General features: G+C 41.0%; 1 protein-coding gene across 6 annotated transcripts in view; it reads right to left on the bottom strand.

Annotated features, from left to right (window-relative positions):
- akap10 (A kinase (PRKA) anchor protein 10) overlaps positions 1–14,624 on the bottom strand; it is a 100,434-nt gene that overhangs the window by 48,618 nt on the left and 37,192 nt on the right. For all 6 annotated transcript variants that reach the window (XR_011587241.1, XM_070857042.1, XM_070857038.1 and 3 more), the window contains 2 exons: positions 10,988–11,173; positions 5,588–6,157 (listed from right to left, as the gene is read on the bottom strand). Coding sequence is in view for 5 of the 6 variants with exons in the window: in XM_070857042.1 (XP_070713143.1) it covers positions 5,588–6,157; positions 10,988–11,173 (756 nt within the window). In the remaining variant the exon portion in view is untranslated. The remainder of the gene's footprint in view (positions 1–5,587; positions 6,158–10,987; positions 11,174–14,624) is intronic.

Raw genomic sequence — 14,624 nt, 5'->3', positions numbered from 1 at the left:
ACCAGGGAGCAGGCTATGTTAGATCTGGTACTGTGAAATGAGACAGGATTAATAAATGATCTCCGAGTAAAGGATCCTCTAGGAATGAGTGACCATAACATGGTTGAATTTCAAATTCAGTTCGAAGGTGAGAAAGTTGGTTCTCAAACCAATGTCCTAAGCGTAAATAAAGGAGACTACAAAGGTATGCGGGCAGAGTTGGCTAAAGTGGACTGGGAAAATAGGTTAAAGTATAGAACAGTTGATGAGCAGTGGCAGACATTTAAGGAGATATTTCATAACTCGCAACAAAAATATATTCCAATGAGAAGGAAAGATTAAAAGAGATAAGCATCTGTGGCTAACAAAGGAAGTAAGGGATGGTATCAAATTGAAAACAAAGGCATACAATGTGGCCAAGACTAGTGGGAGGCCAGAGGACTGGGAAACTTTTAAAAGCCAGCAAAGAACGACAAAAAAAAAAAGAGAGGAAAGAGAGATTATGAAAGTAAACTTGCACGAAATATAAAAACAGATAGTAAGAGTTTCTACAGATACATAACAAGGAAAAGAGTGGCTAAAGTAAATGTTGGTCCCCTAGAGGATGAGACTGGGGAATTAATAATGGAGAAAAGATAAATGGCAGAGACGTTGAACAAATATTTTGTATCGGTCTTCACGGTAGAAGACATTAAAAACATCCCAATAGTGGATAATCAAGGGGCTATAGGGAGGGAGGAACTTAATACAATTACCATCACTAATGAAGTAGTACTCGGTAAAATAATGGGACTAAAGGTGGACAAGTCCCGTGGACCTGAGGGCTTACATCCTCGGGTCTTAAAAAAAAGTGGCTGCAGAGATAGTAGATGCGTTGGTTATAATCTACCAAAATTCCTTGGATTCTGGGGCGGTCCCAGTGGATTGGAAAACCACAAATGTAACACCCCTATTTAAAAAAGGGGGCAGACAACTATAGACCAGTTAGCCTAACATCTGTCATTGGGAAAATGCTGGTGTTCATTATTAAGGCAGCAGTAGCGGGACATTTGGAAAAGCATAATTCAATCAAGCAGAGTCAGCATAGTTTTATGAAAGGGAAATCATGTTTGACAAATTTGCTGGAGTTCTTTGAGGATGTAACGAGCAGGATGGATCAGGGAGGACCAGTGGATGTGGTGTATTTGCATTTTCAGAAGGCATTCGATAAAGTGCCACATAAAAGGTTACTGCACAAGATAAAAGTTCACGGGGTTCAGGGTCATATATTAGCATGGATAGAGGATAAACGGGTCATTTTCCGGTTGGCAAACAATAACTAGTGGGGTGCCGCAAGGATCGGTGCTGGGGCCTCAACTATTTACAATCTATATTAATGACTTGGATGAAGGGACAGAGTGTAATGTAGCCAAGTTTGCTGATGATACAAAGATGGGTGGGAAAGCAAATTGTGAGGAGGATACAAAAAAATCTGCAAAGCGATACAGACAGGCTAAGTGAGTGGGCAAAAATTTGGCAGATGGGAAAATGAGGTTAACCACTTTGGCAGAAAAAATAAAAAAGCAAATTATAATTTAAATGGAGAAAAATTGCAAAGTGCTACAGTACAGAGGGACCTGTAAGTCCTTGTGCATGAAACACAAAAAGTTAGTATGCAGGTACAGCAAGTAATCAGGAAGGCAAATGGAATGTTGACCTTTATTGCAAAAGGGAGAGAGTATAAAAGCAGAGAAGTCCTGCTACAACTGTACAGGGTATTGGTGAGGGCACACCTGGAGTACTGCATACAGTTTTAGTCTCCTTATTTAAGGAAGGATATACTTGCATTGGAGGCTGTTCAGAGAAGGTTCACTAGGTTGATTCCGGAGATGAGGGAGTTGACTTATGAAAATAGGTTGAGCCTATACTCATTGGAGTTCAGAAGAATGAGAGGTGATCTTATCAAAACATAAGATAATGAGGGGGCTCAACAAGATGGATGCAGAGAGGATATTTCCACTGATAGGGGAAACTAAAACAGGGCAGAGTCTCAGAATAAGGGGCCGCCCATTTAAAACTGAGATGAGGAGGAATTTCTTCTCTGAGGGTTGTAAATCTATGGAATTCTCTGCCTCAGAACTGTGGAGGCTGGGTTATTGAATATATTTAAGGCGGAGAGACACAGATTTTTGAGCGATAAGGGAATAAAGGGTTATGGGGTGGGGGCAGGGATGTGGAGCTGAGTCCATGATCAGATCAGCCATGATCTTATTAAATGGCAGAGCAGGCTCGAGGGGCCATATGGCCTACTCCTGCTCCTATTTATGATCATTGTAGATTCAGAAATCCAACCACTGAATTAAAGTGCAAAACTTGTCTGCAGTCAGATTTCCAGCTCTGATGAAAGGTCATCGACCTGAAACTTTTAACTCTGTTTCGCTCTCCACAGATGCTGCCTGACCTGCTGCGTATTTCCAGCATTTTCCGTTTTTATTTCAGATTTCCAGCATCCACAGTATTTTGCCTGTGTGTCAGAGTTCAAGTACCTGCTCAATTTGGGGATTTACTTTGTCTGAAAATTGTACTGTATTCATTCAATATTTTGAAATTTTGAGTACAATTGTTATGTCACGATTGAAGATAGACGACATAATTTACATAGGTTTCTCACTGAAACTTTGCTACCTGATATTTAATCGTCATTTTTAACAGAAGCTCTTGATTTGGGGGCCAGTGTTTTTTTTTTGGGGGGGGGGGGGGGTCAGCACTGTACAATTAGCGCACCAGCAAATAAAGTAAACTGAACAAAAAACACAACATTGACAAAATATTTGTATTTCTAAGAGCACCAGAATCATCATCATCATCATCATAGGAAGTCTCTCAAAATCGAGGAAGACTTGCTTCCACTCTGAGTTCTCAGGTGGCTGTACAGTCCAACACAGGAATTACAGTCTCGGTCACAGGTGGGACGGACAGACAGTCGTTGAAGGAAAGGGTGGGTGGGGAGTCTGGTTTGCCGCAAGCTCCTTCCGCTGTCTGCACTTGGTTTCTGCATGCTCTCGGCAACGAGACTCAAGGTGCTCAGCACCCTCCCGGATGCTCTTCCTCCACTTAGGTGGGGATGTTGCACTTTATCAAGGAGTCTTTGAGGGTATCCTTGAAACATTTCCTCTGCCCACCTGGGGCTCGCTTGCCGTGTAGGAGTTCAGAATAGAGCGCTTGCTTTGGGAGTCGTGTGTCGGGCATGTGGACGATGTGACCCGCCCAACGGAACTGGTCCAGTGTGGTCAGTGCTTCGACACTGGGTATATTGGCCTGAGCGAGAAAACCGATGTTTGTGTGTCTGTCCTCCCAGTGGATTTGCAGGATCTTGCGGAGGTAGCGCTGGTGGTACTTCTCCAGCGCTTTGAGGTGTCTACTGTATAGGGTCCACGTCTCTGAGCCATATAAGACGGCGGGTATCACTACTGCCCTGTAGAACATAAGCTTGGTGCCAAATTTGAGGTCCTGGTCTTCAAACACTCTCTTCCTCAGGCGACTGAAGGCTATGCTGGACCTTGTCATCGATGTCTGCTCTTGGTGATAATAGGCTCCCAAAGTATGGAAAATGGTCCACTTTGTCCAAGGCCACACCATGGATTTTGATGACCGGGGGAGGGGGGGGGGGGGGGGGGGGCAGTGCTGTGTGGCAGGGTCAGGTTGGTGGAGGACCTTTGTCTTACATATGTTTAGTGTAAGGCCCACGCTTTCGTACCCCTCGGTGATGATGGCTTGGAGTTCAGCTTCTGTATGTACGCAGACGCAAGCCTCGTCCGTGTTCTGTAGTTCGATGATGATGATGACTACGACATAATATTGCTGAATTGTCTCAAACCACTTCACTAAATGAATTACTTCCAAACTGCAGGACTTATAAAAAAAGACAAATGTATCAGCGATTCGTGCCAGCAACTTCCTACAAACAGCAATAAAATAAATTAACAGTGAATCAGTTTTCTTTGTTGCTGGTTGAGGAAGAAACGATGATAAATCATCGCAAGATCTCCTAGCTCTTTTGATGGTCTTGATTGAGTGAGAAATGTTGGCCAGGATACCCAAGAGAACTTCCTGCTCTTTAAATAGTCTCATTGAATCTTTAGCATCCATTTGAACAGGTACTGGTTTAATGTCTCATCCAAAGGACTGTACCACCGACAGTGCATCACTCGCCCAGTACTGCACTCCAGAATCAGATTATGTGCGCAAATCCTGGTGTCAAGACTGCAAGCCCACCTTTTGAGTCTGACTCAGTCGTCAATGTTACCAAGATGTTTATACAGCGTTATACCAGAATAATACTTCATTTCTTTGTAAAGTAATCTGGATAGTTTGAACTGAACCAAGTCATTACATACAGATTGTTACAAACATACATTCACCATTTCCTACTTGCAGCAGAGTTCTCCAGAAGATTAAATCTTAGGAGCCTCAAACTGGAGCTCATTTCAAGAGCCCTTCATTCAAAGTTAAGATAGAATTGTAGCTTACTCTGCTACAAAGTGATTGCAAAATATAATTTCAAAATATGCATTTTACTTTACAAAGGAAGAAATTGTAAACAACGTGATGAACTGTATACCAGTGAAAATTATCAGGAGGTCTGAATGGCACTTTAAAATTGAACTCACGAAGCCATTGGGGGAGTGCATTTTATTTTGAAATGTAATCACTTTGTCCATCCTAGTTAATTATAACTAGCTAACAATGATTTACAGATATAAAAATGAAAATGCTGGAAATCTCAGCGGGTCAGGCGGTATCTGTGAGGAGAGAAGCAGAGTTAACGTTTCGGGACAATGACCTGAATTGGTGAGGCCACATCTGGAGTACTGCGTACAGTTTTGGTCTCCATATTTAAGGAATGATATACTTGCATTGGAGGCTGTTCAGAGAAGGTTCACTAGGTTGGTTCCAGAGATGAGGGGGTCGACTTATAGGTTGAGCCTATACTCATTGGAGTTCAGAAGAATGAGAGGTGATCTTATCGAAACATATAAGATAATGAGGGGACTCAACAAGGTGGATGCAGAGAGGATATTTCCACTGATAGGGCAAACTAAAACAAGGGGGCATATTCTCAGAATAAGGGGCCGCCCATTTAAATCTGAGATGAGGAGGAATTTCTTCTCAGAGTTACAAATCTATGAAATTCTCAGCTTCAGAGAGCTGTGGAGGCTGGGTCATTGAATATATTTAAGGCGGAGATAGACAGATTTTTGAGTGATAAGGGAATAAAGGGTTATGGGGAGCGGGCAGGGAAGTGGAGCCGAGTCCATGATCTTATTAAATGGCGGAGCAGGTTCGAGGGGCCGTATGGCCTACTCCTGCTCCTATTTCTTGTTATGTTCTTATGACCCTTCCACCCTTCTCTCTCCACAGATGCCGCCTGACCCGCTGAGATTTCCAGCATTTTCTGTTTTTATTTCAGATTCTAGCATCCGCAGTATTTTGCTTTTGTATTAATGATTTACAGAGCCTCTCCATGCCAGCAACAAAGTGAATTTGAGCATCACAAATGAACATATCACAGAAGAGAAAATGGGATCAAGTAATTATCTTTGACGGGAAATGATAGAAGCACACTTACTTTTCATCAGTTTGCCTGACAGGCCTTTCAGCCTTGTTGGGTGTGGATGTCCTTTGGATGCAGGTTTGAAAGATTCTTGACTTGCAGCCTCTGTCAGAATGGTTACCGTTCTTGATGTCCCAACATGCAATGGATTGAGATCACTGCCACTCTGGTTTAATGAGTGGTTCGGAGAAGTTTTAGTTCTACCTACACAGTCCAGGCCTTTGGGGTCTGCAACACTAAGTTTTCCACCACTACAAACCCGACTGCCCTTTGCCTCCAGCTCAGGAGACGTACTGGAGCCAAGCGATAGCGGCACGTCAACATCACAATGTCTGTTTGCAGGGGAGGCAGGTTCTGCTAAAGAGCTATGTTTGACTGTGTTCAGGCTGTGGGCCCTGATGCGAGACCAGCTTGTGGAGCGGAAACTTTCTGCTTCCAACCAGAATTTAACTAAATGTCCAACTCCTTGCATCTCCATGAACTGGATGATATACGGGAGGGCAGTGTTGTCCTGCAAGACTTGTTCGAGAGTCTTTGAGAGCCTGGAGTTCGTCTCTTCAGCTTTGTAATTCAGGCAAGAATGACCTATTTAAAAACACATGAAAAATAGGATGAACTCTTTTTAGTCAGCAAAAAAGTATATTTGCACCACAAGATTGTGTGTCAAACCAGAGCACGCTGCAGAAGGAAAAAACATCTGTTGCAACACATATTCTGGATTCTATTTCTATTAATAGTCAAGATTGTTTCATATTTGTTGAAACAATAACACTTGCATAACTGTGAAATGGTTCCAATCAATTATTGTTGGATATGGTACAGAAAAGCTACTACCATCCAGAGTGGAATAAACCAATTATATTTTTTGAAGTAAAGCCTTTTATTTTATTTTATTTTTTTTTTTAAATGCAGCACTTGCAGGACGGCCAGTTGGCACTTTGTGCTGCTGTATCATGCACTGATAGTTGTCGTGCATGGAATGGTAGGATACCAAACTCAGCCAAGCCCTTGGGAGAGCTGTCAAAATGGAGGAGACACATTTTCCAATGCACCAAATGTGGTGAATTCATCTATAGCCCATGATGTTATTTTTTTTAAATTGTAGGTCCAGACAGCAACTTTCATCAGTAATTCTTCAATGTCTGACCTCCTCGGGAACTCACTGCATACTTCACTGCAGACAGCTGTCGACAGGCACCTCCTGTTGTAAAAGGTACACATACAGCAGTTATACAAACAGCTGGTTGCAATGAAGTATGAAGCGTGTATTTTAGAAATTCAGAGAATGCAGCACACATGGGGGGAAAATGCTGCAAGTTAACTCTAGATGTACTGTTACACTGCTAAGGCATTTGAGCATAGAAAATTATATATAATGTGGGATACAAATGTGTAAAGATATGAAATGAGACAAAGGTATTTGGCCATTCGTGAAACTCCATCCAAATAAATATGCATAAGTTGAAATGCCATGAATTTTCACCAAACTGTTTCATCTTCTGAAGAAATCAGATATATACAACAAAGTCCAAAATTGCTCTTGAATTCTCAAGGGCAGCAAGAACAAAAAGCTCTGGGATATCAATTTAACATTAGAATATACATTATTCAGCATGTCCCTCCTGCAATCAGTTCCTTGGTTCCCATGCTGTATAATCTAGTACATATTAAATACTATTTCTAGAAGGTAGCCATGAGAATATTTGATATTATGCCTCCTAGAGACTTATTCTAAATAGCAATCTAGTCCATTAAGAAATCCACATTATGAATTCTATTTATAACCAGCTTCTTAATATCATTTGTTGCTTTGTATTCATTTTGTTCAGATTCTGAACATGACTTCCCCTGCTGTTGTGGCATAACTACAGAGAAAAAGACATAAGCCATCCTTAGATATGACACAAGAACCATCTACTGGCTGTGGCTCCTTCTGTTCTGTTGTGTAGTGATGCCTTGCAATTCAATACATTGCTTGTCACCTGGATTTCCTCAAAAAGTCTGCTACAGCACATTATGCGTCTGTATTTAGAGCCATAGATCTCAATTTCTCAACGCCACTTCATCCAGAATTAATATTTCTCACTTGCCTGCATGATGCTTAAACTACATTCACTGTTGAATTTTCAGTAGCGCACATGAAAACCAAAGTACCTGGAAACTATTACAACTGCAAAGTATAAGATCGTTGAATAACTTTAGAATTGACTTGCATATGAAATTAAAAATTCAGATAATTTTTTTTAAGAAGCAGTTCAATTCCCCGTTTGCCTCATTTTGGCCCTAACAACTTTCATGATCTTCAAATGACCTGCTACCAGAAGTTATATGAGAGTGTCTTCTCATGTTTGAAAGCTGAAGTATTTCAGGAACCACAATTGTCTCAACTCAGTAATTTCTCAGCATGAAATAAATTTGGCTGTGGCAAAGGAAAACCAACGAGATGCTCAACTTATTTTAGCTCTGACCCTCACACTCTACTTTTCCCAGGTAAAGCATAGTATTTGATGTGAAGCAAGCTTAATAAAAAAAGAAAAGGGGCCTGAATGGCCTACTCCTGTTCCTATGAATGAAAGTACTCATGTTGTCTAAGACAGATCATAGAATTATAGAATGGTTACAGCACAGGAGGCCGCCATTCGGCCCGTTGAGCCCGTGCCGGCTCTCTGCAAGAGCGCTTCAGCTAGTCCCACTCCCCGCCCTTTCCCTGTAGCCCTGCAAATTTCTCTCCTTCAGGTACTTATCCAACTCTCTTTTGAAAGCAGTAATCAAGTCTGCCTCCACCACCCCTTCAGACAGTGCATTGTAGAACCTAACCACTCGCTGTGTAAAAGTTTTTTCTTATGTCGTCTTTAAATACAACCAATCTTTCTAGTACCTTTATCAATTCTTATCCCATCCATTTTCTCCTTTACCTCCTTCTTTACTAGGTCTATGGCAATTTCTTCTTTGGTGAAGGCAGATGCAAAGTACTCATTTAGTACTTCAGCCATACTCTCTACCTCCATGTGTAGCTCTCCTTTTATGGGGCGGGGGGGGGGGAGACAATCCTTGGACCCCTGTTGTTTCTAGTCTATATTAAAATTGCCTGGATGTTGAAACCAAAACATAATGCTGTAAAATATGCCGACAACACTAAATTAGAAACAGGTGCAGAGACAGAGTTATATTTAAAAAAATAACAAAGATTTTGATTGGTTATGCAATTTGGACACGGACCACAAACCACCCAAACGAATTCGGACCACGGCCCCAGATTCTTCATCACTGTGTTCCACGTTCTCCCATCTCATCCTCAATTCTCACACCCTCCTATTGTTCCCTCAGTCACCCACCCACAAATCTGAAAATGTTCCTGCTCCCCACCTCTTCACTCAACCAGCGCTCAAACTCTCAGTCATCTGGTCCTTTGAAGCACAGTGGCCAAACCCCAAATGGCCACAGCCATCATTTACAATGTCAAGTTGAATTCCTAGACTCCAATACACCAACCTACCAAATGTTGCCTATCAAAACACACTTCTTGTTTGGCCTATATTCTCTAGAGTTTAGAAGAATGAGAGAGAATCTCATTGAAACATACACAATTCTTACAGGGCTTGACAGGGTAGATGCAGGGAAGGTATTTCCCCTGGTTGGAGAGTCTAGAACCAGGGGTCACAGTCTCAGAATAAGGGGTTAGCCATTTAAGACTGAGATAAGGAGAAATTCCTTCACTCAGAGGGTGGTGAATCTTTTGAATTCTCAGTTGTTGAGGATATTCAAGACAGAGATCGATAGATTTTTGAATATTTAGGGAATCAAGGGATATGGGGATAGTGCAGGAAAGTGGAGTTGAGGTAGATCAGCCATGATCTTACTGAATGGCAGAGCAGGCTCGAGGGGGTGAATGGCTTACTCCTGCTCCTAATTCTTATGTTATGTATGTTGAGACAAGTTCTTCACACTAAGATACACAGCATCCAAAATAACTGCCCAATTCCAACCTGGTGCCGAATATGTAAATGTAATGCTGCTTTCAACGTCCGCTTAAAAAAGAACTTTATGGCGACCACTGGTCTTTATATAAGCTAGACTGAAGCAACAAAACAACTCTGATCTGGAAGTTACCAATTCATGAAAACTGCTGCTAACAAGGACAACTCCATTACAGAACCTAAACCTGGAATACTCCTTTAATGTTGAGGGAAAATGGCATTGGTGTGTGTACACTGGAAAGCTATTATAGCCCCAGGGATCTTCTTGCTGCTCTGTGTAGTTCATCTTAATCTTGGATTCATTTGTACTCCCCCATCCAAAAAAATTATTGTTACTTAAATGTATGTCAATAACAATTTGCATTTATGTAACCTTTTTAAACACAGTAAAACGTCCCAAGGCGCTTCACAGGAGCGTTATCAAACAAAATTTGACCCCATGGCACATAGAGATATTAGGACAAGTGACCAAAAGCTTGGTCAAAGAGGTAGCTTTTAAAGAGCGCCTGAAAGGAGGAGAGAGAGCAAGAGAGGCACAGAGGTTTAGGGAGGGAATTCCAGAGCTTAAGGCCCAGGCAGCTGAAGGCACTGTCGCCAAATATATTTCATTGCACATAACAGACGGCAGCAGTGCAAATTTGATCCAGTCATTACTCACTGCATACTCAGAAGTGTTGAGGATGATTTACTTCAAGTTTTGAAGCCCATCACAAGGGAAAAAAGCCGTTCCAACAGGTTTGTGATAATAAGAGTTTTTCATGGGCGGTTTAACTGTATAGATTTATGCTGTAACATACCAAACTGGATATGAACATTAATGAGTGAAGGCTTACAATAGATATCTTCTCAATGTTGATCTGATAGAAATTCTATAAGGCTGGAGGATGACTGCACACCAGTGACTTTACATTGATAAAGTCAAGGTGGCAATTTGTAATCTTGCTCACTAAAGTTATAATGGAATAGTTAGTGGCGCAACCACTCAAAACAGATGCAGCAGATCTATGAATACAAAAAAGACATTAACAGCTACTTCAAAAAAGGGTTCTAAATGTTTCCAAAGGCTGATGGCACTTTCAATAGTTCTACACAATCCCTTCAATATTTAATCCTGATCTCAGCATGTTTGGTTTAGCAAATATAAAAATCAAACCTGGATCAATTTAAAATTAAACTCCATAGCATCTGGAGAGGGTCTTCCTAACATTTCTACTATATATGCCCAATTGCTAAATTATTTTATTGAATGTTTTAAAACTTTTACAATGCTGGGCAATAATTTATTGCAGCTTTAACAATTATAACTCCCTATAGTATAAGAATAGCACCATAACTTCAAAAAGTCTCATGTTGACTCTCTAGACTCGCCTGAGGCTGTCTATGGTTGATTATTATTTTACTGCATATCATGGGTTCAAATCAACAAATATAACTTTACCCAAGTCTCCAAAATGAGCAGCTTCCATAAGAATCGGCTGTTGCTTGAGAACTGCTGTTCTGCCCCGTGCAAAGGAGTCCATGTTGGCAGAGATGGCATTGATTGCCACATTGCTTGGTCCGGCAGCTTCCAGAAGTGCATGGTTCCTGCTTGGTGATGGGGTCACAACAGGAGTGTGGGCTGGGACTGCAGAAAGAGAAAAAGCATTCAGAGAATAAAAGAGAGTCAATTACTGTGCGAAAGCCGAACCTGAATGATAATTGCAATTAATTATTGGTAAAAGTACTTTGCGATCCTTTTCAAAGATGACTAGTGATGGGCAGACAGAACATTACCACCAGGACCTTCTTGTCTTGTTTCCATGGTTTTGAATTCCAGATCTTGGAAATTTTTATACATTTGAAAACAGTTGAGCAGAGAGGGAGGATGAAGATCCTTTTCGGAGATCCTATCAAGGATACTAAATGGAGTGAACTTGGACAGACTCGCCCCAGTTCCTGATAGAACCAAGTCTCCCAGCACAAGGCTTTCGCTAACACAAATTAATGTAAAAAGATTAAATGCACATCGTATTTCCAGTGGGAAAAAACTGAGCAAAATACCAAAAGAGGATGACTGCGGCTGGACACACTGACAGAATCTTAAAAACCCACAACAGGGTTAGTGTCTCATTACGTGACCGTTTATTTCATATCAATTAATTTAAATAATCCTTTTTGTTGCCCAATTACATCTGTTCTAATTTGATTGTATAGTCACATAAATATTCTTTATATATGAGGGACACCTAAACTTAGTGTTCTATCCATTAGATGGCATTGGCAGCTCAGTGGGGAAAGAGCCAAAGTGAACGCATATGTTTATTAATACTTAGCTATCCTGAAAGTGCTTTATTCATTTTAAAATGTAGAAACTTATGGGGAGCATTGTGCTCTGCAGATGCCCAACTATCATAATTTAATTCATATGCATTTTAGTCCAACAAGGAAGGAAAAATGAACTTACAGCCTTATCTTCCAATTAACACCACTATCCTCCATTACAACCTACTTTATGCTTATCAACACCGAATCATAAAACTTAAATAACCGATTTACCTTTCACTATTACATCACTGAAAACATTACACCAGTGTGCACAATGAATCCTCAATGGTGTCGGCCTCAACAATAATCCTACGACTAAACTACAAATGGAGCTAGCCATCATTAAAAGTAGCACGGGAATTATAAGGGAGCGAAAAACAAATTGTTATGAACTAAACGTCATTTGGGACCACAGGAGAATAACTTTACCAATAAAAGCTCCTAGAAGTTGGGAGCACTCATAGTCATACAATACAGTTCAGTCTTCATCATTAGTATACAGGAGCCACTCATTGCCAATGTACTGGTGCATGTGTGAAGCCTTGTTAAATGGCAAGAACTGCGTCATTCAGTAGAACAAGTGCTTTATGTTTTTTTTAATGTTATCAGAGTGTTCCGGTGAACAATGCCTTCGTTTTTGCAATGTTAGTAATTACTGTTATAACTCCTGCAACAGAAAATAAATGTAAAAAAGGGAATATATACCATTTAACAACTTGTATTGTTAAATAGAATTTATGTTAATTAAATAATTAAATAGGTTGTCTTATCTGAAGCAGATATTGATACTTGAACAATTTAAATCGATCGAGGTGTATTCAAAGTTAAATAAAAATTTAATGATAAATATCCAAGTTATATCGATATTTGGTAAAACATAATTATATCAAATGAAAGCACAGACACGTTAGGAATAGAGTACAGAAGTAAAGATTTCAGTGTGCTTGATGATTAGAACATTGAAATCACAGAACATGCTCCATCTACAAAAACTTCCTTATATCCCAAATTCAATCAAAATGTTAATATTGGCAGCAGTTCTCAATGAAGTTCTATTGATTTAAAAATTTTACATTTTCAACAGCACAGCTGACATTAACCGAGCCTGCATGAGATCCTTGGTGCTTTCCCCTTCCAGCCCCGGCTTCCCAATTTCCATTTTTTAAACCCTGCACTGTCATTTTTATTAGTGTCCGATTTATATGGTTTCTTTAGTGTAGAATAGTATCTCAACGCTCTTCTCAGAGGCATAAGAAAATAAATATTGAAGCCGAGGGAAGGAGGAGATATTAGGGAGAAGAAGCAAAATCTTGGTAAAATAGATGGGTTTTAAGGAGGGTCTTGAAGGAGAGAGGGGGAGATGGAGAGTCAAAGGGATTTAGAGAAGGAATGTGGGGCCTCAACAGCTGAAGTTCTTGGTCTTCTGATTTAGGATTCATCCACCAATGAGGCAGCAGCCCTTTTAAAACCTTCAAGCCCACGAAATTTAAAAATGGACAAATGCAATAGTAATAAATACAACCAAAAACAACAGCGTGCATTTATATAGTAACTTAAACAGTGAAACATCCCAAGGCGCTTAAGTCAATCATTAATAAATACAATTAATCAGTGAGAGAGAGATGCCCTGGCTTCATATGAGTTGCCAGGACTTGGGGGTGGCAGCCTATAGTTTGGACACAATGGACTAGAAATTCCAGTTTTGGTCACAGCGGTATTTTTCCACCAGAAATACCGCCATGACTCCGCTACCACTACGATGCCCAACATTCGGGGAAAAATGTGCCTCGCGGTAAAAATCGCCATTGCACGAGGATTCGTGGCGCAAACCGTGAATTTTCTGCAACTTTTCTCCGAGGCCGATACCGCTGCGAGTTAGGCCCAGAAAAGGGGGGTGTGTGGGGGGGGGGGAGGGACACAAAAAAAAATGCAAAAAATGACAAATGTTTTAAAAATCACAAAATATTCATAAGACACAACTATAGAATCGCTGCAAAATAATTAAAAACTAACAACGTTAACTTACCTTTTTTGCAGGTCTTCATACCTACACCGCTGTTCCAAGGATTGCAACGCAGATTTTTCCCGGGCGTTTTTTTCATCCGATCTAGGGGTGTGCTGTGAGACAAATTTCTGGTGAAAGTGTTATTTCAAATCTTGCACGCCAGTGGTCCGCTCCCCAGCGGTACTTAAACGGCGGTGGAAGACTTCACCGAATTTCCCGGTGCGCCGTTTTTCTCCAAATATCGCAGAAAAAACGGGCGCAAGGTTGGGGAATTTCCAGCTCAATAGGTTCTTTTGCTTGTGTTTCAAACCCCTCTATGGCCTCGCCGCTCCCTATTCCTGTAAGCTCCCCCAACCCTGAAACCCTCAGAGATCTTTGCGCTCTTCCAATTCTGGTCTTTAGCACATCCCCGATTTTCTTCATTCCACTGTGGAATTTCCTCCTTAAACCCCTTCGCCTCTCTCCTCCTGTAAGATACTTCTTAAAACCTACCTCTTTGACCAACTCTGTCCCAATATCACTATGTGGCTGCGTCAAATTTTGTTTGATAAATCGCTCTTGTGAAGCGCCTTGGGACCTTTTACTACGTTAAAGGCACTATATAAATGCAGGGTGTTGTTGTGGGACCTAGAGTGAAAACATAGAACAAGAGACAAATTACGACAGAGGAGGCCGCCATTTGGCTCATCGTGTCCGTGCCAGTCGAAAGAGAGCTACCCAGTCTAATCCCACCTTCCAGCACTTGGTCCGTAGCCCTGTGGGTCAT

The sequence above is a fragment of the Pristiophorus japonicus genome, chromosome 16 (genome assembly GCF_044704955.1).
Source record: "Pristiophorus japonicus isolate sPriJap1 chromosome 16, sPriJap1.hap1, whole genome shotgun sequence".
NCBI lineage: Eukaryota > Metazoa > Chordata > Chondrichthyes > Pristiophoridae > Pristiophorus > Pristiophorus japonicus.
This window is presented reverse-complemented; position numbering and strand designations above follow the sequence as displayed.